Source organism: Eucyclogobius newberryi, unplaced genomic scaffold (genome assembly GCF_026437365.1).
Source record: "Eucyclogobius newberryi isolate DKJ021-1_F unplaced genomic scaffold, fEucNew1.0.hap1 SCAF_14, whole genome shotgun sequence".
NCBI lineage: Eukaryota > Metazoa > Chordata > Actinopteri > Gobiiformes > Gobiidae > Eucyclogobius > Eucyclogobius newberryi.
The window spans coordinates 28,912,420-28,938,321 of NW_027315768.1; the positions used below are offsets into that span (position 1 = coordinate 28,912,420).

General features: G+C 38.9%; 1 protein-coding gene across 1 annotated transcript; it reads left to right on the top strand.

Moving 5' to 3' along the window:
* The first annotated feature begins 215 nt into the window (after window positions 1–215).
* On the top strand, window positions 216–25,902 carry LOC140359093 (symplekin-like). The gene is made up of 24 exons (XM_072443967.1): window positions 216–467; window positions 3,617–3,682; window positions 4,739–4,779; window positions 4,849–4,966; window positions 6,643–6,892; window positions 8,442–8,612; window positions 9,270–9,524; window positions 10,131–10,264; window positions 10,577–10,727; window positions 12,398–12,554; window positions 12,726–12,876; window positions 14,163–14,398; window positions 15,278–15,359; window positions 15,432–15,545; window positions 15,625–15,772; window positions 17,134–17,294; window positions 18,173–18,281; window positions 18,392–18,492; window positions 19,424–19,514; window positions 19,591–19,692; window positions 20,800–20,987; window positions 21,939–22,157; window positions 23,132–23,254; window positions 25,891–25,902. The coding sequence occupies exons 1-24, from the start codon at window positions 216–218 to the stop codon at window positions 25,900–25,902; spliced, it is 3,432 nt and encodes a 1,143-aa protein (XP_072300068.1).

Sequence of the window (25,902 nt, forward strand, 5' to 3'; positions counted from 1 at the left end):
GTACAAGTAAAGTAGAAAAAATATTTACAAAATACAAAAGATAAAGCACAATAAGTGTGAAAAAAGTGTGAGAAAAGAGCGGAGCATTGCACCGGGCTGCCAGCTGGACCGGCGCCTTTGTGACGTATTATATATATAATATTATGTCCCCTTTCAAAATATACAGACCAAATATTATGTCCCCCACGGGATGCCTCGACCACCACAAGAACACCATGGAAAGGCCTAGAAGCGCAGAATCGGTGAGCATCAGCGCGAGATCCCCAGCGCCCTGCCTGCCCCGGCCCTGCCTGCCCCGGCCCTGCCTGCCCCGGCCCTGCCTGCCCCGGCCCTGCCTGCCCCGGCCCTGCCTGCCCCGGCCCTGCCTGCCCCGGCCCTGCCTGCCCCGGCCCCGGGCCCTGCCTGCCCCGGCCCCGGGCCCTGCCTGCCCGGCTCTGCCTCCTCAGAAAACGCAAAGGACCACAACAGTACGATAAGGCCAAGAAACTCTCAAGGTTAATAATAATCTGTTTTAAAACCCTGTGTCATGTTTTTGTGACATTAAATTTGCTTGCATTTGATCATCCTCACCAGCAGGCACAAAGTCACAATTAGATCAAGCTGTTGTGAACCTGTCATCAAAGATTTGCAGCCATTTACTATTGTGGAAGATGTGGGGTTTTGCCAACTCATGGGGTTGGTGGCCCCAATCTACGTGCTCCCAACTAGAAAAGTGTGTATCATACATGTTTTTGCTTTATTTTTGCTTAAATAAAAAATGCTAAAGTGCCTCTCTTTTAGGCATTAAGATAAGATAATCCTTTATTGTCCACACATGGGGAAATTTCATTTTCAATGAAGGTAGTATTAGTAATAGTACAAAGTATTTTTAGTCACGTTTGGTTTTATTTTAGTTTTTGAAGGAGTAAGTTGTTATGGAATAAATATGCATCATCGGATAGATTATTTATATTTTGTGTATTGGTGTTATTTTCTCAGTAAAATTGTTTTTTGGTTATTTGGTGTGTGACACAGTACTATCTTACATGCATTACATTTCTTGACCACAAGATGGCGTAGAGGAGCAGATGAAACACCTTGGAGGCTAAAGCCTCAAATGGTTCATGGGGCTTCGTTTGGCCATCGCTCGCTGTTACCCAACATTTACAGTTACAGGCAGCTGGTATCCAAGGGTTACATCACCGCCAGACTTTATTCTGTAGACTTTATCCTGTAGACTTTATCCTGTAGACTTTATCCTGTAGACTTTATCCTGTAGACTTTATCCTGTAGACTTTATCCTGTAGACTTTATCCTGTAGACTTTATCCTGTAGACTTTATCCTGTAGACTTTATCCTGTAGACTTTATCCTCCTGTAGACTTTATCCTGTAGACTTTATCCTCCTGTAGACTTTATCCTGTAGACTTCACCCTGTAGATTATCCTGTAGACTTTATCCTGTAGACTATATCCTGTAGACTTTATCCTGTAGACTATATCCTGTAGACTTTATTCTGTAGACTTTATCCTGTAGACTATATCCTGTAGACTTTATCCTGTAGACTATATCCTGTAGACTTTATCCTGTAGACTATATCCTGTAGACTTTATTCTGTAGACTTTATCCTGTAGACTTTATCCTGTAGACTATATCCTGTAGACTTTATCCTGTAGACTTTATCCTGTAGACTTTATCCTGTAGACTTCACCCTGTAGATTATCCTGTAGACTTTATCCTGTAGACTATATCCTGTAGACTTTATCCTGTAGACTATATCCTGTAGACTTTATCCTGTAGACTATATCCTGTAGACTTTATTCTGTAGACTTTATTCTGTAGACTTCACCCTGTAGACTTTATCCTGTAGACTTTATCCTGTAGACTTTATCCTGTAGACTTTATCTTGTAGACTTCACCCTGTAGACTTTATCCTGTAGACTTTATCCTGTAGACTATATCCTGTAGACTATATTCTGTAGACTTCACCCTGTAAACTTTATTCTGTAGACTTTATCCTGTAGACTTTATCCTCCTGTAGACTTTATCCTGTAGACTTCACCCTGTAGATTATCCTGTAGACTTTATCCTGTAGACTATATTCTGTAGACTATATCCTGTGGACTTTATCCTGTAGACTTTATTCTGTAGACTTCACCCTGTAAACTTTATTCTGTAGACTATATCCTGTAGACTTTATCCTGTAGACTTTATCCTGTAGACTTTATTCTGTAGACTTCACCCTGTAAACTTTATCCTGTAGACTTTATCCTCCTGCAGACTTTATCCTGTAGACTTTATCCTGTAGACTTTATCCTGTAGACTTTATCCTGTAGACTATATTCTGTAGACTTTATTCTGTAGACTTTATCCTGTAGACTATATTCTGTAGACTTTATTCTGTAGACTATATTCTGTAGACTTCACCCTGTAAACTTTATCCTGTAGACTATATTCTGTAGACTTTATCCTGTAGACTATATTCTGTAGACTTTATCCTGTAGACTATATCCTGTAGACTTTATCCTGTAGACTATATCCTGTAGACTATATTCTGTAGACTTCACCCTGTAGACTTTATCCTGTAGACTTTATCCTGTAGACTATATTCTGTAGACTTTATCCTGTAGACTATATTCTGTAAACTTTATCCTGTAGACTTCACCCTGTAGATTATCCTGTAGACTTTATTCTGTAGACTATATTCTGTAGACTTTATCCTGTAGACTATATCCTGTAGACTTTATCCTGTAGACTATATCCTGTAGACTATATTCTGTAGACTTCACCCTGTAAACTTTATTCTGTAGACTTTATCCTGTAGACTTTATCCTGTAGACTATATTCTGTAGACTTCACCCTGTAAACTTTATTCTGTAGACTTTATCCTGTAGACTATTCTGTAGACTTCACCCTGTAAACTTTATCCTGTAGACTATATTCTGTAGACTATATCCTGTAGACTTCACCCTGTAAACTTTATCCTGTAGACTATATCCTGTAGACTATATTCTGTAGACTTCACCCTGTAAACTTTATCCTGTAGACTATATTCTGTAGACTTTATCCTGTAGACTATATCCGGTAGACTATCTTCTTCTTCTTCTTCTTCTTCTTCTTCTTCTTCTTCTTCTTCTTCTTCTTCTTCTTCTTCTTCTTCTTCTTCTTCTTCTTCTTCTTCTTCTTCTTCTTCTTCTTCTTCTTCTTCTTCTTCTTCTTCTTCTTCTTCTTCTTCTTCTTCTTCTTCTTCTTCTTCTTCTTCTTCTTCTTCTTCTTCTTCTTCTTCTTCTTCTTCTTCTTCTTCTTCTTCTTCTTCTTCTTCTTCTTCTTCTTCTTCTTCTTCTTCTTCTTCTTCTTCTTCTTCTTCTTCTTCTGTAGTTGTACGTCTCAGACTTTATTCTTTAGTCTTTATTCTTCAGAAGCGCAGGAGTTCAAACATTGAGAGATGTCACAAAGCAAAAGTGACGATGATGTCATGAAATAAAAGTGACGATGATGTCATTAAGATGTATAATACGGTATAACAATTTTTGCACAGAAAAACTGCATCTCTTTACGTATCTTTATAGATATGGACTCAAGCAAAGTATGAGGACTGCAGAGAAAGGTTTCACGTGTTTTGTTGTATCTTTTTGCAGGTGGTTGAACTTCTAAATCAAGCAGGATTAATTCCCACCGATGAAAAGGTGACTGTGCTCAAACAGGTATGTGTCTTTTTAAGGCTGAAAGAAGTAAATCGAATAATCACAATCAAGCAATTATTGAAACAATTGTCGCCTAATTAGTTTGTAATCAAATAGCTGTATACAAAAACGCCAAAACATGCCATGTGCTGAGAAAACAGGTTCTTATGACTCAGACAGAGCCGTAATTAGCTCAAAATGACACCAGAAACCTGTCAAGTCAGTGTCGATGAAAAAACAATCAATCTTGAAATGTTTTGTGATTTCTGTAATTTCTTTGTGATTTCAATGCATTTTGTTCCTGTCGTGTGAAGCACTTTGAATACATGCGTTCGCACATCCGGGAACTTGTACAGCAGCAACCGAGTCCGCCATTTTGAAAGGGGCACAACAACACGTCTACTACATACAGTATCCAGGAGATATGAGGCCAAAATGCCAAAAGCCTGCGTTCTGTAAGGACATCGCTCTGGAATGAGAGCTTTGTCGTGTACCTTAATTTGAATCAAAGTATTCGTAGCTCATTAAGCCGTAGAAAAGGACGCAGTCGTGGTGGTTGCTAGTATATCGCGTGCCCCTTTCAAAATGGCCGCTATGGGGAAGCCCGGATGTATGACGTCACCGCGAGCGCATGTATTGCCTTGAAATGTAATGTGCTCTTGCCTTGTAAATATATTCTATGAAGATGTTCTCAAGTAGGTCTCTTCAGCTTCATCTTGATTAAACCTAAAAAAGTCACCAGATTAACCAATTACCAAATGTTAAATGCCCTAGTTTTCTACGTTCTAAAATTATACAAATTGTCTTTTTGTATCTACGGTGGTGTCATTTAGTTTGCCGCATGATGATGATGATAATAGCTGCTACCGATCGTTTTTCAGATCCAAGAGCTTATCAACAAGGACCTGTCGCTTCTTGTTGACTTTCAAGATGTGAGCAAAAATCACAATTCTGTCCATGTGACTTGGAGAATATATCAAACAGTTATTTTCAACCCTTCATGTTGATATCATTGTATGTACTTGGCTGATCGTTATTGACAGAACGTTATTGCTTTTCAAACTGACAAATCCGTAGGAGTTAAGAATGTCTGTCACTGAGTTTATTGAAGAAGCGTGGTAAGTTTTGTTGAATTGATCATGTTTTTTTCTTCTTCTCTGACCTAATGCTGTTGTTCTTGTTCATAGTAAAAACGAGCTCCTCGCACTGATCCCGAACCTGAAAATGATGCTGAGAGACGACAGTGTATACGTGATAGAGAAGTGCATTCTCACGTTCAAACAAATCTACAAAGTCTCTCTACAGGTAAAAGGTTATTGATATAATCATTAAGATAAGATATTCCTTTATTGTCCCACATGGGGAAATTTCATATGACCCAATACAACTCAAATGTTAATGAACCACATCAAAATGAGATAAAAATTGTTGCCAGTGCAAAAACCTACGTACACTCATTAAGATTATTTTTATTCAAATCAAAATGGCAATTTTAATGGTCTGCAAATCGCAAACATGGCAATTTTTGAAATGCCATAATTTTTGAAATGCCATAATTAATGCAGATTTTTCGGGGGGCTGAATTCCGGGGGCCCAACTGCAAAATCACACCACAATTTTATGTTTTATCTCTATAAGAGCCACAAACAACTCACAATGGCACAATTCAACATCAGAAATCAACATAGGACTTTACTTTCAGAGAAGTCAAAACATCATAACAATATTAAATGATTAAAAACAGGACAAAAGCATTAAAACACAGTGTTTACCAGAAACCTGACTCGACTAGTGCAAAGCAAACCTTAGACAAGACCAGGGTTAAACCAACACTAACATTTAAAGATTTAATGAGAATTGTGTGGTCCTCTGACCGTCTTTTATAATTTTGTATATTTCATATTTTTTTAATATAATATTGTTTTGATTTGATTTGTATGTATTCATTATTATTTTTACATATTTTACCTGTGCTTGTTTTGTACTCTGTGCAGCACTTTATGTTGGTAAAATGTGCTATACAAATAAAGTTGGATTGGGTAGACTCTCTAGTTTAAAGAACCCATATCATGCTATTTTTCCTGTTTCATAGTCTACTCTAAGGGTATACCCGTACATAATACAGATACGATGTTATGTACTTTAGAGCGATTTGATCTGACCAATGTGTGTGCCAATTTTCACTCACTTTGCATCAAAGATTTGTTGACTATAGCGTTGTAGCTATATATATCTATATATCTATATATATATATCTATATCTATATATCTATATATATATATCTATATATATATATATATGTAGATCTGACAAGTCAGAATTTGTGTGGGAATTTTCATTAATGTTCAGGGGGTCAAAAATGCCAGAGTTGTGGAAGAATGACCAAGAATAAAAAAAAAAATAAGAAGAAACCGGGCAAAAACAATAGCTTGCTATTTCATAGCTCGAGCTAATAGGAAGAAGCCGGGCGGACAAAAGAGCTCTTGCCATTTTATGGCTTGAGCTAATTATCGCAATTCTTGTCAGAAAAATCACAATTTGATATATTTCCCAAATTGTGCAGCCATAACGCTGATTTATATTGAACCCCCCAAAAACATTGTTCATTTTGTAATTAAGAAGTTGAAATTGTAATTATCGTGACAGGCCTAGCGAAGACGGAAATTCTGCTGAAGTAATACAACAATCTGATTCAGAACAGAGTTTGTTGTATTTTTCTCTCATAAAACAGCAGGTTTCATCATTATTTATCAGCTCAAATATTCTTATATTACAGTAAAAATGACAACAACACAAATACATCTTTATTTAACTAGGTAAGAAGAGCCCATTGAGATCGAAACCTCTTTTTCAAGGGTGACCTGGATATACTATAAATATTCACCCCCAAAAATGATGTTTCCATGAGCCGATTATTGTGACAGGCCTGTTTATGTGGTATACATTTATTTATTGACGATTGGAGCATTTGTGGTTGCAGTGGCTGGTGCAGTCCCGGGTGAGTTCGGAGAGGCAGGAGGCATGCTGGGACATGCTCTCGCAGATGAAAGGAGAGGTCCTGGAGTTACTGGACTCTGAGAACGATGGCATCAGAACTCACACCATCAAATTCGCCGAGGCTTTGATCCTCGCCCTGTCGCCGCGGACTCAAGACTCCTATGTCCCCAAACTACAAGAGAATGACATCAGTTTGGACAAATTACCCAAAGACCACTCCTACCTTTGCTACGGTATGGACATTTCAGTTTAAATGCTAAGATTTTGGACTCAGTTAAAATCTTGAGGGATAGAAAATTATTGGGCTGCAACTCACAATTATTTTTTAATGAGTTGACTAGTGAAATAATGAATTCTATTTTCATTTGATGCATTTTTAGCCACAAACATGTTGAAATATGCTGACTGAAGGGTTCTAGAAAGATAATATTCACAAATAAAGTGTATTATTGATTGGTGAATCAGTAATAAGGCCCAAGCCCAAGCAGGGCGTAGGGCCTGCCAAAGGCATGTTTGGAACCCCGTCTCCCTTGGCACAACCGATCACATGGATCATGCATACTTACTCTTACTCCTGCGCGCATTCACCCATTTCTGACAACAGCAGTGCAAAGCGCTACATTCCTCCAAAAACACTCCTGGCATCGTGCTGTACTCGAGAGTCCATGTCGCAGGCATGAGCCATAGCATTGTATCTGCTAAAATGAATGGGTTTATGGGGAGTGGGCTTGACGGGATGGTGAATGACGAGCCCGTAAACGCTCGTAATGACAATTCCACCCCATGGTGGCAAGAGGAAGGGTCAGCGCTTTCAAACAATGTGGTTGTAGTTGAAGCTACTATATTGTTTTTGCTAAAAATATTATTCTTTTTTTTATGAAAGCTCTGCTCTTTAAGCACTAATTTGACCCCCTGAACATGCTCCAAAACTCACCAAACTTTGCCCAAAATTCAGAAATGGCGAAGAAAATATATATTTATAGGCCATTTTTTTGTGCATTTAAAAATGGTGCGACAGCGCCACTGACAAAAGTCAAAATACCATAATATGGCCGCCATCTTGATTTGAAAACAAAAACACGCCGAGTCAGATTAATCCACATTTTTTTGATAATTTTTATGGTCTATGTGCGGTGCAGTTACCACATTTTTACATTTGGCACTTTTACAAACTCCTCCTTGGGCATTCGCCCAACCAACTTTAAATTTGGTAACAATCATCTACAGGAGCGGGGCATCAAAAGTTATCCAACTTTAAATTCCAAGTGTTACGGTCTCTGTGCGGCGGAGCTGCAAATATGACTTACAGTTGTGTTAATTTGCACTGGTTATGCACAGCATTGGCCATGTCCAATGCTGTGCTGCCATTTAGTTCTTAGATATCACACACAATGACACATCTATATCAAATCGAAAGTGCAGAGTGTGAAGCCCTGCGGCCCGCGAGGGCCGTTGGATGCCGCTTGTGGTTTTAATTGGTTATTCTTTTTTAACATCTTCTTTACACATTTTGTTGTATATTTTTTTTAGTTTGATAAGATTTGAGCTTTTGGGTGTTGAATAAGTAACTCATATGATTAATTATAGATGCAAAATAAGTACTTAAGCGTTTCATTCTGCTTATTTACTAAACAATATTCTACATTTAGAAAAGGAATGACTGGGATTATCTTGCAGTGAAACTTTTTCTGTGGCGATATGGAATGTCAAAACGTGTTATTGTGACAGACGTAGTCAAAGGTCGGCTTATCTTTTTGTGTGTGTGTCCTATCATGTTTCTAGACACGCTGTGTGAAGAGGGAAAGACCATGCTGGAGAAGCTGCTGAAGTTCATGGTGCATCCGTACATTTCCAGCATCAATCTGAGCACGACTCTGGGTTCACTGGCCATGATCGCCCGACAGAGGCCGATGTTCATGTCCAAGGTGGTCCAGGCCTTCGAGAAGCTGCACGGTGAGTGTTCAGATTTAAATGACTTTTGTATGTGAAAAATGTTGAGAAATTCACAATGAACAAATGGACAAACCATAGCTCACTTTCTTAAATAGTAATAATTGCACTTTAATAACTGTCCAAGAAGTGCCATTTCAATCTTAACTAGGACAATTACAATATATTATTCAGCTTCTTATTATTGAACTTAAACAGAAATAAATCAATCATTTCATATTTTGATTGTTGTAAAATGCAATATTGATCTGAAACGACTTAGTAATAAAAACATGAACACTGATAAGCCCCGCCCCCTCCATTTACATGTTTTAATCGGAATAATAATAACCTGACATTTTAGAAACCTACATGTAACACTTGGATTCTTCATTTTTCAAACAGTCGCAACTAAAGAGAGAAAAGTGGGCTGAGATACGGGGGAGGTGAAAACAACTGAGCAACAATACATGAATCAATGAAAATACAACTTTAAATGAACTAATTATATGAGAACACTGTTAACAAGACTGATTTAGCAACATACGTCCCCTTTCAAAACTAACAATACATAAATATGATCTGCTTCTGATATTACTGTTGATGTCACGATTGAAAGTCTTGGGATGGATGGCAATCCTGGTCTTGGAACCATTGTTTGTCTTTCTTTCCCTTTTTTAGCAAACTTGCCTCCGACTCTGGCGGAGTCTCAGGTGATCAGCGTGCGTAAGAACATGAAGATCCACCTGGTGACCGTCCTGAATCACCCGTGCGGTCTGGAGTTTCATGGGCAGATCAGCACCCTGCTCCAGGACCTGGGGATGCCTCAGAGGGAGATCGCCTGCTCCCTGCCGGCCCCCGCCCAGGCCGCCCTCTGCCAACAACGCAAGAGACCGCGACATAAACAGAACACCGAGGCCAAGAAGGTCAAGATCGGTGAGCAGAGACTTCTTTTTGAACTTCTAAAAATAATTTGTGATTCAAGATTTGAACTTTGAAGCGTGAGTCATGGTTCTGTTTTGGTCTTGATTGAGGTTTCTCTCAACTCCAACTCTGTTAGCTGGTTTATTATTACAGATCCACGATGTTTAAAAAATAATTTAAGATCACAATGTTTCCTAATTTCATCTATTCTCGCTCTCTTTTTAAGGGCTAGTCAGAATGTGCTGTAACAAATAAGTAAACTTACCCTTACCAAGTGACACAAGTCTACTTCTGTCAGCACTTTTCATGTTTAACTGCAGCTCCACAACTTTGAACTGATTTGTTTGGACACAAGGGTCACGTGACATTATTTAGCCTATTAAAAGTCTGGAAACACGACAGCCTAAATAAAAGATTAACAAATTGCATGATTTAATTATTGTAGACAGTATAGTGTAGAGTAAAACGTGTCTTTAAGTGTCTTCAGTGTGACCCATGACTGCAGACGCTGCACCGATCCAACTGTCAATACTAATCCCTTTTCCACTCGCATTTACAATCGATAATAGAATCCAAAATGATGAAATTAATTGATTTGTCTCGCTATTGTTATTTCAGAGCCAACCCTGATCGATGAGGACGAGGATAAGGAGGAACCGGCCCCTCTGTCTGTGCTTAAACCTGCCCCGGGCCCTGTGGCTCAGTCTGACACTGACCACCCGCTTCTGACCACTGAGAACTTCGCCAACCTGGTGAGCAGCAATCAGCCTGTAACACCCGAGTCATTCCAAGTCATTAGGCTCAAGAGTCGAGCCTCAAGTCACAAAGGGCAAGTTCTAAGTCAAGTCTTTGAGGTACATCAGTCAAGTCTAAAGTCAAATCTAAGTCGAGTCAAGTGATGTGAGTCGAGTCTCCCATCACTGGCAATTATTTATCGAACGATACGTCGATATTGTAATTATGACTTACTTGAACACAGAATAATGCACCCAGACTACAGTGCAGCACCTCTAGTACTTTTACGACTAAAGTAACTTCTTTCCCTCTGCTCTCTCCTCCTCCAGGTGCTGAGGAGTTTGGTGAACCTGCCTCTCCTGATGCCCGCCTCGCTCCTGTCCACCCACACGCCGGTCACGTCCCCTGGCACCGACGCTCAGATCAAACGCTTGGAACGACTCCTGTCCACTCAGATGATCGAGGCCGGGATCGGTCCAGGTAAAATTGGACGACAACAAAAAAATGGAAGATGAATATTAACTCTTGTAACTTTTTGAATGAATTGTCTTTCACTGTTTTGGCCATACTATTGGGTTGTACGTGTCTGCTCTCTAACCGCTTCTATACGTTACAGTTTACATGAAATACTTTTGGTTGGACAGACAAAGATTTAGTTTATTTTAGAATATAAGAAATATTCCCAGGTATATTTTATTTTTAGAAACGAACTCTTTATTCTACGTCATTCTATGTGTCTTTTTACTTCAATATTTTGTTATAAATTGGACATAATTAGAGCTAAGACTCGACATAGAAGTTTCTGAGTGCACTCTTCTCTCTTATGTCTTAAACCGTTTTGTGCTTTCTGTCAGGTCTTTGTGGATTTTAATGCTGTTGTGTGAAGCACTTTGAATTGCCAAATAATCTTGCCTTGCCAGTGATTTATGAGTTTCAAAAAGACTGACTTGAACTCTTGAACAGTTACTAACATGAAGGAAAACTGATTTGGACTTGGTTTGAGATGATAACGACTTGTAGGGCTGGGCAATATAAGATACAATAAAGATATTCCTTTATTGTCCACACATTTCATTCTTGCAACGCAGGTAGATACAGAATATGGCACATTTTCTGTCCTTCTACTGAACAGTCTCACTTTTCGATTCCATTTTTAAACATTTGAATACTTGCCCAGCCCCAATGACTCGTCTTGAATGTTATTTTACATACTTGGGACACGTACGCTGAAGAATTGGACTTGAACAATGAAGACTAAGACTTGGACTTTCACTGGTAGACCCGAGAACCTCTCAGAATTACACATAACACAGATGGAGACCTGTAATTCTAAGGTGACAAAATTCACTCCATTCTGATTTCCCCCGATGTGATATGACGTGGCTGTAGGATCTTTAGCTCCGTTTTTAAGTCCACAAACCATCACCTGTTCCGATCACGAGCATTACAACTGTGTGGGGGCATTAGCGGGTCAGAATCAAGACAACATGTATTTATTTAACGAGTGTAATTTCCTCTAATGCCAGTAGATGGAGCCAAATGTAATTTCTTAGCATGGGAAAAGCCAAAGTGATATAAAGTGTAGCTGACGCTATTTGGTCAGTATTCTCAAACACTTTTATTTTCATGGGGGTTTTTCTCGTCAAGTTGGCTCAGGCATCATTGTGGTTGTTTTGTTGTTTATTTGTTTATTTATTTAAGTTAATATTTACCGGTGTAAGTCATCATGTGACCACGGGCGTCGCCCCGGAAGTATAAATAGAGACCGGGAGAGAGATAGAGGAAGAGAAGCCGTGAAACAGAACGGTGAAAGAAAAGACTGGCTAGAGAAAAGAAAAAGACAAACGTCTGCCAGAAAACCACTTCACTACCAATGGTCACATGTTGGCGAACACGTTTTCAAGGTGTCAAGGGGTCAAAGTGTAAAGTGTCAAATCTGTAATCAAACCTGACCGGACACAAACATCAGTATGGAGCGTGATGTCCTTTTTGAGACCGAGAAGAACCACGGTAGTTACATAAAGTCTGTTGTTTTTTTGGTTCTAAAACATGAGATGCCAAAGTAAAAGTATCAAGAGCATGTTTAAAAGCTAATAACAATACAAATAATGCCTGATATTTGTCCTTTAACCCGCTTAATCTCATTTTAGGTTTAGGACAGTCCAAAAACAAGGATGCGAGAGTGGACGAAGGCGGCAGCAAAGACTCGCTTATCAAACCTAAACGTCCCATGGTGTTTGGAGCCCACACGGAGAAACCCCCGGAGATCCCAGTGGTCAAGAGGCTCCCTGAACCCATCCTGCCCAAGTGAGTCCAGCTGATTATTTATCCACCACCATATGATTTTTTATGAATTTTTCAATAAACAAACCACCACCACATCCAAATCGTCATCTGGCCCCAACATTTTTCCAGAATGCAAAGATTTCCTTGGTGTAAAAACCTTTTATTGTTTAAATGACTGTCGTGTTGTTCCAGAACGTCAGGCTCAAGCGGGAGGAAGAAGCTTTTTCGTTTGTCGGACGTGATTCAGCCTCTGACCGACTCTCAGCTCGAAACCCTGTCGTCCAAAGCCGTCAAACGCATCCTGCACTCGGAGGAGACCATCGCCCACAGCGGCATGTCACAGGTCTGTAACTCTGAGCACGTTAAATACAGAAGATTATGGAAGATGTTAACTGTCTTTTTCAGTGGAATGATTTTGTATGTGCGGAAATCATGGACATATTCTTTTTTATGTATGTATTTAATATTGTTTCCTCTTTCTTGACTATTTAGGGGGGATTTTAACTGTTAATATCAGATTTTAAGTCACTATAGCATTGCTTAACATTTCCACGAACCATTGAGTTAACTATTGTCCAGCAAGATGAATCTTAATCAAATCCAGAGCACATTTCCAGTGGTCACAATGAGCAAATCGCAAGGGCTATAATAATGATCTTTTCCAAATTTGTTCTGCCCTACATATAAAAGGACTCAATTGAATCAAGTTGTATGAGTGTCAAGTTTATATGGGTCCTATTGACAGTCCAGTTCATGTGGGTTTTGACTGTCAAGTTTATACAGGATGGATGCTGGTCCAACTTGAAAGACCCAGGAAAAAGACGCAAGTCTTAACTCGGCTTCAAACTTTTATTCGTTACAGCAGAAGCGGAAGCAGAAGCAGGTCAAAAACCTTAAACAAAAGCAAAAATAATGCACTTAATTCCTGTTATCTTTTAAAATGTTTACAGAAATAGTATTTTAATACTTTTTAATCATTCCATACAGAAACAATATAGTCTTTTAATTTAAACAATTAACTAATTCAGTTTTTAATAAATAAATAAACACATTGTTTTAAGTAGTTTCATAATTTGGCCTAAATTATCTAAATTGCTTTAAGGTTAACAACTATTTCCCAACATTAACCATTAAATAAAGTATTCCATTACATAAAACTTAAATATAAATGAACATGCCAATGCAAACAATTATTCAGTTTAAGCTGCTAAACCTAAGATGAGGCCAAAATTATACCTACTTTACTCTAATGATTTTGCTTCTTACAGTTAGAAAATACAACATGTAACTGCTCCAACCAAATGAAATACCTTTTGAGCAGGTTTAAGTTGAAATAAATCTATTTCCCAAGCAAATCAACTCACCAGGGCATCTTTGTCCTCTCCTGTTCACCCTGTGTTTGGTCTGTGCCCTGCACCTGTACCTGCCCAATTAGTCCTGCAGCTTCACCTGCCTAGGGCCCCATCTGCTGGCTAGATTGGAGATAGCCTACTTGGACCAGAAATTAACCAAAGAAAATAACAGAGTGGGAAAGAATAGTGAAAGGAGAGAGACATGAGAAGTAGGGCTGGGCTATTTGACTTGACAATGAGAAATATATATATGTTTGACTTCCGCTCTGGTCCGCAGGTGCGAGTGAAGCTGCTGCTGCGGCTGTCGACCCAGTTCGGGGGCAGGATGAAGGAGGACGTGTTGGGGTATATCCTGGAGGACATCAGGGCCCGGAGCGACTTGGCCCTTTCTCTGCTGTATCAGGAGTACACCACGTACCTGAGCCAGATGCCGTCGGGTTCGCTGGGCAGCTACGACCACTGTCTGTACACGCTGCTGTCCGGGCTGCAGGAGAAGCCCGAGCAGAGCGACGGGTGAGAGCGGACGCCATTTCACCCGCATTGTGTTTTTTATAGGGCTGTTTGTTTGAAAAATAGACCTGGAGTTGTGTTAAGCTGCATTCACACTTGTTTGATGAATCTTGTTTAGTATGTCCTCTCTCTGTGCCTGTGTTAGCGTGTTGGGGGAAAGCTAAGTTTATCTAGCTTTTGTAATTCTCTCCTGTAATTCCTGATGTTGGAAACGTTTCGCCTGACTCAGAGAATGGTATGAAAGGACAAGGACAAATTAATAAATACAATAACGCGTGATAATTTTGTCCTTTAAAGTCAATTTTTTATGTATTTACTTTTTTATTTTTTTGTTTATTAGTATTACTGGATTTTATAGTATAAATGTCTACTTTAACAGTAGAAACTATTTCATAAACAGTTACTAGGGCACAACGATAATTAGGGAAATTATTGCAAATTGGCTTAAGTTCATTGTTATTTGAAGATACACTTTTTAACTCTTGTTACTTGTGCATGCATTTTCTGTCTCTTATTCTTTATTTTTTTATATTTAGTTTTTGAAAGGTTTTGCGTGAAGACTGAAACCGATAATACAAGAACACTATGACTTGGAGAATATAGTTGTAAAAGTCTAAACTACAAATACAACAAGAGTTTTCAATCAAAACACAGACTATTTTGTTATTTGCAGAGGAAATTCTGTTTTCTAAATAACTAGTTTTGATCATTGTGATAATCAAACATGTGAATGTTGTGCAGCTTATTTGATTCTGTTGATTCCTTTTATTTTAGGTCAACGTCTTTTTTGTAAACCACATTTACACATTTTCACTAACTATTTTGATTCGATTCACACAGTTAGTATATTTATGATTGTATAATAATGTTCTATTGTTTCAGGCTTTTCACCAAACTGGTCTTACAGGCTCCAATTATAACAGATCCTGCTTTGGAAGTCATAAGACGTTACTGTGAAGATGAAGTAAATGAAGATTTAAGCAAAACACATGATATTCTATTACACAACTAACTAAACACTGTTATTTTGTGTTAGTTTCGAGCCTATTTGGGGATGACCACCTTAGAGGAACTCATTTTAAACAGACCTTCACGGCAGTTTCAGTGTCTCCACGTGCTTTTGGATCTTAGCTCGCACGAAAAAGATAAAGTAGGACATTTTACCTAGATTTAAAATATACGGCCTCCACTAAACACATTAGTGGCTAACATTTATTGTACATTTTTAGGTGCGGCTGACGGCGTTAGGTTTCCTGAAGAGATTGTACGAAAAGGAGCATTTGACAGACTACATTGAAAAGTTTGCCTTGAACAACATGCAGCTGCTGGTTCATCCCAATCCTCCATCGCAGCTGTTTGGGGCTGACAAAGACACAGGTACAAAACATGCCACAAGAAACATTTGCAGACATTTACATCTTAGCTTCCTCGTCCACAGCCGCTCAAAGCTTTCAAGAGCTCAGACTTTGACTGAACCTAACTGTCTGCAAGTGTAATGACGTCTATTAGGCCACAGTTATTTTATTACTTGGTTTACTGATCCGCCGCACTTAGATTATTGATTTCTACAATATAAATAAAATAAATTATTATAAAAAAGAATTATAAAGTACCGCCGACAAAGCAAAATAGCATGTAATGAAATATAAAAAGCGGTATTAAGTCAAAATATAAGAGCGCGTGAAGCAATTTTTTGTCAAAACCCTGCGTGAGTCTGTGCATTTTCTCCAGCGCGTTTTGCCGTGACTAAAGCTGCACACTTAGAAGCGTCTGTTCTACCAATGCAAAACACGCTAAATCTACTGTTACACGCTCCGCTGCGTTTTGGGTAAACAAGGAAGAAAAAAATCTTTGGAAATTATATTTATATTTCGCCCGCATGTTCAATATATTTAATTTAAAAATCCGTAAACCAAGTAATAAAATAACTGCGGCCTTAGCATAGCCCACAATAAACATAGTAGTTTAAATGTTTGAACTAGCATGTGTTAGCTGCTAACTCCCTGAAACAAAGCTGCACAGTCTGGAGTGATGTCTGTAAGTGCACTGGGCCCTCGTGAGGGTAGTAATCCATTTCTGGTGACAAACGGGGTCTTTAAGAATACTATTGAAGACAAAAATCCTTTCTTTTGAGACTTGTTGGTAGAGTCCTCAGCACAGCAAGCAGCTCCTGGCCTCAAGATGGCAGTAGCAACAATTGTGTCACGTCGCTTTGGACCCATGAAGAACTGGTACATGTTGGTGTTGGTCTTACTTGATCCTGTCTGAAGTTGTGTCCCATTCATTTTGTATTTTATTTAAGACTCAAACGTGGCACATTAAAAACAAAGACCGCAAATGACCTACAAAACAAAACAAAACACTCCCACAAGTAATGGTCCTTGGTTTGTAGAGCTTTACTCGTTTAGTTGATTCATTGGTTGATAATATCGACAAATTCTTTTCTCACAATTATAAGAGAAGAGAATGAATGGAGTGAGTTGGCTGGAGTTTCAGAAGCGGATGGACAGTTTATTCTGCCTTTTCACTTATAAAAATGTTCATGCTTTTTCTGACATAGTATTTTTTGTTTGTTTTTGTGAGATCCAAAGTATTTTTTGAGCTTTTGCCAGTGCCACGCCCTCTTTTAGTCGACTAATTGATGCTCGGGCCACGTTTTCAATCAAACCAGAAGATCTTTTGTCGACTACCGCCCTACGTGGCCCTTACTTGAGTTGAATCCGTCTTGTCTCTCTCAGAGGTGGCCGCGCCCTGGACGGAGGAAACTGTGCGTCAGTGTCTGTTCCTTTATCTGTCTCTTCTTCCTCTGAACCACCGCCTGGTTCACGAACTCGCTTCCGTTTACACCGAGGCCATCGCCGACATCAAACGCAGAGTGCTCAGGGCAATCCAACAGCCGGTGAGTTTATATGCAATAACTCTGTATTAGCCAGTTCATAGTTTAGAATTGTGTAAGTTATTTGTAATGTGTAGAAATAGTTGTCTATTGTCTATAGCTACTTAAAACAGAAGTAAGTAACTTTGGAGATAGAGCTCCCCCTGCAGGGCCCTTGTGAAAATACACTGTCAGAGAAAGAACCTAAAGGCGTTTTTTAATTTGTATTGAAATAAGGCAAAAATATATTTAAAATGAATTAGGGGGTTTCTCAGGATAGTTGTCTTCGGGTCGATACAAGCAAATTCCTCCAAGAGACAGAAGGGGGCGACAACGGAAACGTCAACCACACCAAAAATACAAATTTTACCATAACAGGGACTTACAAAGACATTTATTATGGTCAAATTTAAATAATTATCCTTTAACAAACACAATAGACATGATTTAGTACACACAAAGACATGTACATTGACGTTATTTTGTTCTTAACATCATTACAATTTTCTCTAAAAACTTCCAGGATCAAAACATGAATTACATTAGGTGACACTTTAAAATAACTACATCTTTATTAACATAGTAATAGTAGCTCCTTAAATTAAGCTGTTATTCATGATTTGTTAATGTACTAATTAATGTATTTCTTGTTGTGCCCATTATCAATGTTTAGACAAACCTTGGAATACAAAATGTAATAATACTGTGAAGACCTGAACGATGTCTGTTGTTGGGATATTGGGATATACACTTTATTAAACGGAGATACAAATGGATTAATAGTATTTCCTTTTGCCATAATATCAGTGTAAACTACCTCAACCTTTTCTCTGTAAATCTTTTAGTATTTTTCCCAAAACAGTGCATTATCATAAAATTCTCCTGCTATATTTTCTTTCTAGATCCGTGGGATGGGCAGGAACTCCCCTGATTTGCTGCTGTTGGTTGAAAATTGCCCAAAAGGAGCTGAGACACTTGTAGCACGCTGTCTTTATATTCTCTCTAACAAAGGTAAAGGAAACGTACCTTTCAGCGCATTTTACATGAGAATGCTTGAAGCGAACAACCCTAATTTCACTGAGATGGTCATTTAAAAGCTCATTTGTGGTGTTTTTGTTCAGTTCCTCTGTCTCCAGAGCTGGTGGAGCGAGTGCGAGATCTTTACCACAAGAGAGACCCAGACGTGCGCTTCCTGGTCCCGGCCATAAACGCATTAGAAAAGGTCAATATTGAGCCGAGCGTTGAGTGCAAAGACTGTATTTTAAACTATTAACTCCAACATACCACCAGGACCTAAATTCAATTAACGTATTTTCCGGACTATAAGTCGCACCTGAGTATAAGTCGCACCAGCCAAAAAATGCGTAATAGAGAAGAAAAAAACATATATAAGTCGCACTGGAGTATGAAAATAACAAATAGTATCACGTATAAGTCGCTCCGGAGTATAAGTATATCAGTATAAGTCGCACCCCGGCAAAAACTATGAAAAAAGGTGCAACTTATAGTCCGGAAAATACAGTAAATGTATTTTTGTTACACCCAAAATCACCACAGCGAGGGGTGACAGTGAAAAACAGATTAAACAATGTTCATAGGGACTTGGCAATGTCCCAGAATCCCCTCCCATCACCCATAAATAATGCAAATTATAACTATATATAATTACTTAAATTGACACTGAGGGGGGCCGTGATTGGCCCGCGGGCCAGACTTTCTACATGCCTGCTTTAACATCTCCTCAAAAATAAGTTCTGATGATTTATTTGATTTTTCACAAATTGTCAGAAATAAGCTTAAATGTGCCTGTAAATGTCTTGGTTGAGGTTCAACATGTGTCGCACAAAATATGAATGGACCATAAAAGTAACCACAAATGGTTTACTCAGAAATATCACTTTATACTCTTGAACTAGTGTGAATGAAGCTAAATGCTACTCCAGGTAAGTTTTTTTTTACAAAAGAACAATGTAAGAATGTGGTTAAAAGCTCAGAAAACTCCATTTTGCAAGATGTCTCCTTTTGTAGTTTTTATTATAGGTTGAATACACTTTACAGTCTAATCTAATCTCCAAAACAACAATTGTGATATTGTCCATTTCCCTTCTTATGATTGCTAAATGCCAAATAGTTTTTTTTTTTCCTTTCATCAGAGTGAAGTTATCCAGGCTCTTCCCAAGTTAATCAAACTCAACTCACATGAGGTGAAAGAAGTGTTCAACCGGTTATTAGACACGCAGCACAGTAAGTCACTTGTAGTACATTGTGTCAGTCGTTGCTGTACTTGTACTTGTACTACTACTAGTGTAATATCTTCCAGGCGAGGGCACTTTGTCAGTTTCTCCTCTCACTCCTGGAGACCTGCTGATCGCTTTGCACAACATCGACTCTATCGAATGTGACATGAAATCTATTATAAAAGGTTTGTAGTTGTCCACTAAAATATGTTATCATAGTTATCGTCAGAGATTTATTAAAAAAAAACCACAGATAATATTGTAGTTGGAAAGACGCAATCTTAGACTATAGATTATACTTTACCATCAGTAAGTAAAATGATCCAAAGTGAGCTCAAAAAGATGTGAAGTGTAATCAAACAAAGGTGAAGTGATATTTCTGCGCTTTTGTGGTGAATAAGAAAAGTACTCTTAAACTAGGATGTGTCATGCAACATAAACGATTACATGTTATATACAACGTATGTGTGTTCTGATACTGTGTTGGTGCATTCTATAGCGCCATCTGGTGGTCTAAACAGGTAGTCCTACTGCTTTTTTCTGATGATCATCAAATAACTAAGAAAGAAAGTCTTAATAATTAAAGCCGGCAGTAATATAAGTAATACATTGACTTGAAATGAATGTAAAAATGAAAGTGAAATATGTTATTATGTTATATGTTATTTTTGTGAAAGAGAACCGGCAAATCTTTATCAATGAACCACAAAACAAACACAGCAACAGACCTGAGCTTCAGCTTCTGACAGAGCGACACCACATGACACAGTAGATGTGTTGGTCATGTGATGCCTGTGTCGACTTTGTGAGCTCGAGAAAAATATTGTCTGAATAATGTTATTCAGATCAAAATATATTTATCAAGATATTCATTTTAGTCAGTATCACAAACCCCTGGTCATAAGTACTCAATTGTACATTTGTGTACATTAAGCCTATTTTTAATTGTATTCTTATTTTTATCTTATAGCTTATTGTTATTTTTATCCCATAGCAGATTCAAATTGTTTCTCTTTTGGACTTATTCATTGTTTCTTGTTTTATGTTGTTTTAAGTCCCTATGTTTGTGAATTCTGTTCATTGACAATGGCAATAAAAACCTTTCTGATTCTGATATTTTTGCTGACTAAAAATACATAATCACCACTAAAACTTACTTTCATTTTCATTGACTAAAACGATGACGAAAAGTAGATATTTTTGTTTCCCTGATGTGCGTTCACATCAAACTAAACTGGGACTAAACAAAGTAAACTAACAAATTCAAATGTTTCCCGTACTTGTCATTGTAGCCACCGACCTGTGTTTGGGAGAGAAGAACGTTTTCACCTCGGAGGTGTTGGCGGCGGTGATGCGGAAGCTGATGGCGCAGAGTCCTCTCCCGATGCTTTTAATGAGGACCGTGATACAGTCTCTCACGCTGCATCCACAACTGAGCGACGTCGTCATGAACATTTTATCACAGCTCGTCGATAAGCAGGTTCGCTCTGAGAATTCAAATGCTTCTACGTGTACATACTGAAGGACGCTAAGTTAACCGTTTGAAATGGTTTAGACGCTTTCAAATGAGGCTATGGGTTTATTTACAAGACAAATGTTTGATGTTTTTGATCTTCTTTGTGTCAGTTCTCATTTTGAACAACTTAGTCATATTTTAAACCTGATCAAATCCTAGTTTGGACCAGGTTCTGTCCTGTTTTGGCTCTGGTGGCGATACTCTAAACGTAAAATATTTAGGTTCTAGAAAGGTTCTAGATCTCCTCAAATGCAGATCAATTGTGTGAGTTGTTTACACAGAAATTTGTTCCACGGTAATGATCCACGGTTGTCTTATGACCCGTTAGTCAGGTCTGGCCAAGTAAGTCTCATTTCACTGCGGCAGGTTCTAAACTGCAGACGGCCGTGTATCGTATGTCTGTGCTCCGTGTGTCTTTGAATTCTGCCGCGTCTAGATTCACTTCCTCATTAGACTCATCTATCGTTGAATGAGTCTGATTGTAATAAAACAAACAGCATTTTGAAGCTTAGAATATAGAAAACTGGATGTGTGACGTCTTCTTCTACAGTGTGTCAAACGCTGTAGAAGGATGGCCACCGTTAGCCAGTAAAATGTATAAATTAGATGCACCGTTGTGATGACGGCACCGTTCAAAGCGCGCGGGAAGGTAGCGGCTTAAAATCCGAAAAGTACGTTAATGCACTTATAAAGTTTCAGAAACAGATTTTGAATGGAAAAAAGTGTCTAGTTATCACAATGCTGATTAGCACACATTTTTATTTATTTTTATTTTTATTTTTTCCCCAAAAAGTCCTTGGGAAGAATTGATGAGTATATGACTTCCGTACACTTGGGGTTGTGGCTCACTGTTGAGCTTCATGGCCTATTTATGAACTTCAAATATGTCAATTGTGTTTCATGATTGTCCCTCAGGTGTGGGAGTATCCTGAAGTGTGGGAGGGGTTTGTGAAGTGCTGTCAGATGACGAGGCCTCAGTCCTACAGCGTGCTCCTGCAGCTGCCTTCAGTCCAGCTCGACAGTGTGTTTGAACGCTGCCCCGAGATGAGAGACCCGCTACTGCAACACATGCAGCCCATCACGCCTCCCCAGGTACAAGAAAACACTCGAGACCTGCACGAGGGTGGCTGTTCGGTCCCGCGCCGTGTTTAGATCTGTATTTAATATTACGCTGCATAAATACTGTGTTACGCGCCTGGTCCCAGAAATGAGCTGCAATGAAAACCTCTGGCTACGTCTTTGTACAGGGAAGACGCACTATTCTGTCCAAATAAACCCTCACATTGACTATATCAGTTATATTCCTTAGAAAGAGTTAAGTACAGTAAATTCCTGGGGGTGATAACAGATGATAAACTAAATTGGAAGGTAAAAATACATATATTTATTGAAAATCAAGTTAAACATGGGGAATCCCTCCAGCAATGAAATGAAAACGACTGTGTGTCTGTGTAGAACATATTTTGCTAGCAGGTCTGTCCGCTCTGCTTTTTTCACAAAAGAAAGTCATGGCAGTACTTAATCCGTATATTTATAGTTTTGGTTCTTGAATGGTCTTTTATTAAATGGAAAAGATAACAGACTAAGATTGCAAGAGGCAAGATTGCAAAATCAGAACATCCAATTGTCACACAGGCATGACTTTTTTGTTTTGTTCTCTCTTATGTTTTTTTTTTTTTTTTTCATAAAGATGATTACACACCAATAATTATGTTTTGTATTGCATTTTAAGTACTGTATTTTCTGAACTATAAGTCGCACCGGAGCATAAGTCGCACCAGCCAAAAAATGCATTATAAAGAAGAAAAAAAACATATATAAGTCGCACTGGAGTATGAAATGTGGTTGCAAGTGTGAAAATAACAAATAATATCACATATAAGTTGCTCCGGATCCGGAAGTATGAGTATATAAGTATAATTCGCAAACTATGAAAAAAGGTGCGACTTACAGTCCGGAAAATACGGTACACAACTCGTTAGTATCTGTACCGAATCGACTCTGCGCTAGTTGCCACAGTATCGCCCATGACTCTTTGAAAAGGAAAATAATGTAATCCCACCTTTTGCTGATCATGTCTTTGTTTCCACTAACATTTGTCTTTTCAGATTGAAGAAGTTCCTGCACCAGCCGTAGCGGAGCCTCAAACTGCTGCGATGCAAACGGAGCAACAGTGCGAGGAAGAGGAGTCCATGGAGCAGGAGCAAGAGGACGTGAACACGGCGGGACAGGTAACGCACACTATAATATTTGTGACAGCAGAAGGGAGAATTGAGACTGCTGTGTTGTGAATTAGACATTTGAAAACATACATTTCTGTAAAAACACATTTGCGTTTAAAGCTGAAACAGTCTAGATCTAATGGCTTGTGTTGACATCTTTAGAATTTGAAGGTCATAACTCTTCAGTTGCATTGATACAAGATGATGATGGTTCATGTATTACTGATCAGACAAAAAATAAACTCAAGCTTACAGACATTTTACTCCAAATGATATATGTCTGATTGTAACTCAGTGACAATGTTGAAAATTACTTTTTTAGCAAGGTAACCCTGCCTCAGTTAAACGAGATGGATTTAGAAGATCTAGAAACCGACTTGGAGGAAAGAGAAATAAAGTTAACCATTAATGCTCTGGCATCAGGCAAAGCCCCTGGACAGGATGGCTGTAGTATAGAGTTTTACAAGTGCTTCCAGGATATATTTTGTTTTATACAATATTATTGCTTCCTGGACCACGCCTGAAAGTATGAATTCAGCAATAATTTCCCTGCTACCCAAACCACTAAGGGATCATACAGAAAAGTGAAATTATTGCCCGCTGAGTTTGCTCAGCTAATAATTAACTAATTATCATTATTTGAGAATGTCTGGCTCCACAATCTTGTCATTAATCTTATGGCTTAAAGTTCTTTCAAATGGCAACGATCACATCTTTGAATTTGAATAATGGCATACCTTTTTGAAGATCAAAAAAAAAAATTGTAGCCATAGAAAATGTTGAGATTTGTGCCGGTTTTAATTTTTTTACTATAAACCAGGTCAACAAATCAGCAAACTGACAGTTAAACAGCAAATTCTACATAATAATAATAATATACAAAATAATTAAACTTTATGGAGTTAAGAATTTAGTGATGTAACGTGAATGTAACCCATTATTTCAGGGTAAAGTGACAGAAAATTGCCAAATTTGCAGCTGAAGTCACGGTGTCTTTTAGTGGCCACTACAGGCCGCTGGGCAGTACTGCGCGGGAAGCATGATTCTTCTTCTCCCGCGGCGGCGCAATCTGTGACAGTGTTCAGAGGCCCGTTCATGCTCCGCTCTCTAACATGAGCGTTTAGAACCAGAGCGGACAGCAGCTTCTTTTAGAGCTCTGCACATGCTCTGAGGACCACACAGCCTCAAACACATGGATCTCAGCTCAAACCTGCTGAATAAACCATCAAGGATGTTTGCAGGTTTGGCCCAAACTGAGCATGTGCGAGGAGAAGCGAAACAACAGCAGTGCCAAGTTTCAAATCTTTGTAGCTAAGAGATTCTGTTCATGTTTACAATGATTAGATTTTAGCTTATTTAATCCATTTAGAGATATGGCCATTTAGCCCAGTTGGAAAGGCATTCACCCTTCATGCGGGAGACGACCTGGGTTCAAAGCTTACCCTTGCATAATAGATTTATTTGATCTTTTTCACTTTTCTATTATCCACAAAATATTGATGAACACCCCAGGTATGCTTCCCCATCCATAGAAGTCACTGCGTGCTACTGCTTTATACTACAATTGAAATAATGTTAGACTATGCCATAAAACCTGCCTTGTCTTGACCTTTCCCCCTGTAATTTCCCAGATGGAGACAACAGTTCAGGAGGAAGCTTCTCCTCCACCAGAGACTGAGGAGCCGATGAACGATTCTCAGATGGAAGCCGCGGACCCTCAGCAGCAGCAGCAGCAGCAGCAGCAGGAGCAGCAGCACCAACAGCAGCAGCAGGAGGAGCAGCAGCAGGAGCAGCAGCAGCAGCAGGAGGAGCAGCAGGAGCAGCAGCAGCACCAACAGCAGCAGCAGGAGGAGCAGCAGCAGGAGGAGCAGCAGCAGCAGCAGGAGCAGGACGGAGACGCAAAAGGAATGACACTGAAGCTGACAAATAATGAATTAACTGCGTAAATAAAACAGTCACTATTAGTTCTTGTAGTTCTTCATTATTAAAGTTTTTTAATATCGCAACTGTTGGCGTGCTCGCTTATGAAAGAAAGGGCAAGAATCAGAATAGTAAGAATCAGTCAAATGTTTAATCCCTGTCAGTACAATTCTAACACAGATAACAGAGCGCTTACCTCTCCATCCCTAATGAATGTGTCGGCGACTTACTCGGGGCTGTCCAGATGTTTTCTAGCTTGTGTTTACAGCCTACTACACAGCTACCGCAGCCAGACGTGACACCATCGCGATCGCTCGTATACAATAATGTTAGCTTGACGCTGTGCAATGGCAAGAAGCCATTGCAAGAAGCCATTGCGTGAGACTGCGTAATGCATGGCCATATTCGGTACAGTTGCTGTGACAATGATGTCACGCCACGACGGTGATGTCACTGAAGATGACGTCACAAACATTTCCCCACTCTTAAGAGATGAGAAATTGCCAAGTTGATGGGCTGAAAGATAGGGTTTTTGAACTTTAAGAAGAAATTAAATTATATTTTAAATGTATTGAACCTTCTGTTTACCTAAAACATGTAAAATCAGTAGAGCTATGGTCTCTATATGTATCTAAAGGTTTTTTCTCACCCCCTGGCAAGTGAAAACTTGTAGCAACTCTTACATGTTAAAACCTGAATTTAAAAGAGTTTGTTTGGTTTTCCAGGTTATGCTGTGA

Coding starts and splice junctions, on each gene's coding strand:
- LOC140359093 (XM_072443967.1), top strand. CDS start 216: ATGGAAAGGCCTAGAAGCGCAGAATCGGTGAGCATCAGCGCGAGATCC. Junction 4,967..6,642: donor TCTACAAAGTCTCTCTACAG/GTAAAAGGTTAT, acceptor TTGTGGTTGCAG/TGGCTGGTGCAGTCCCGGGT. Junction 18,282..18,391: donor TTATATTCTCTCTAACAAAG/GTAAAGGAAACG, acceptor GTTTTTGTTCAG/TTCCTCTGTCTCCAGAGCTG.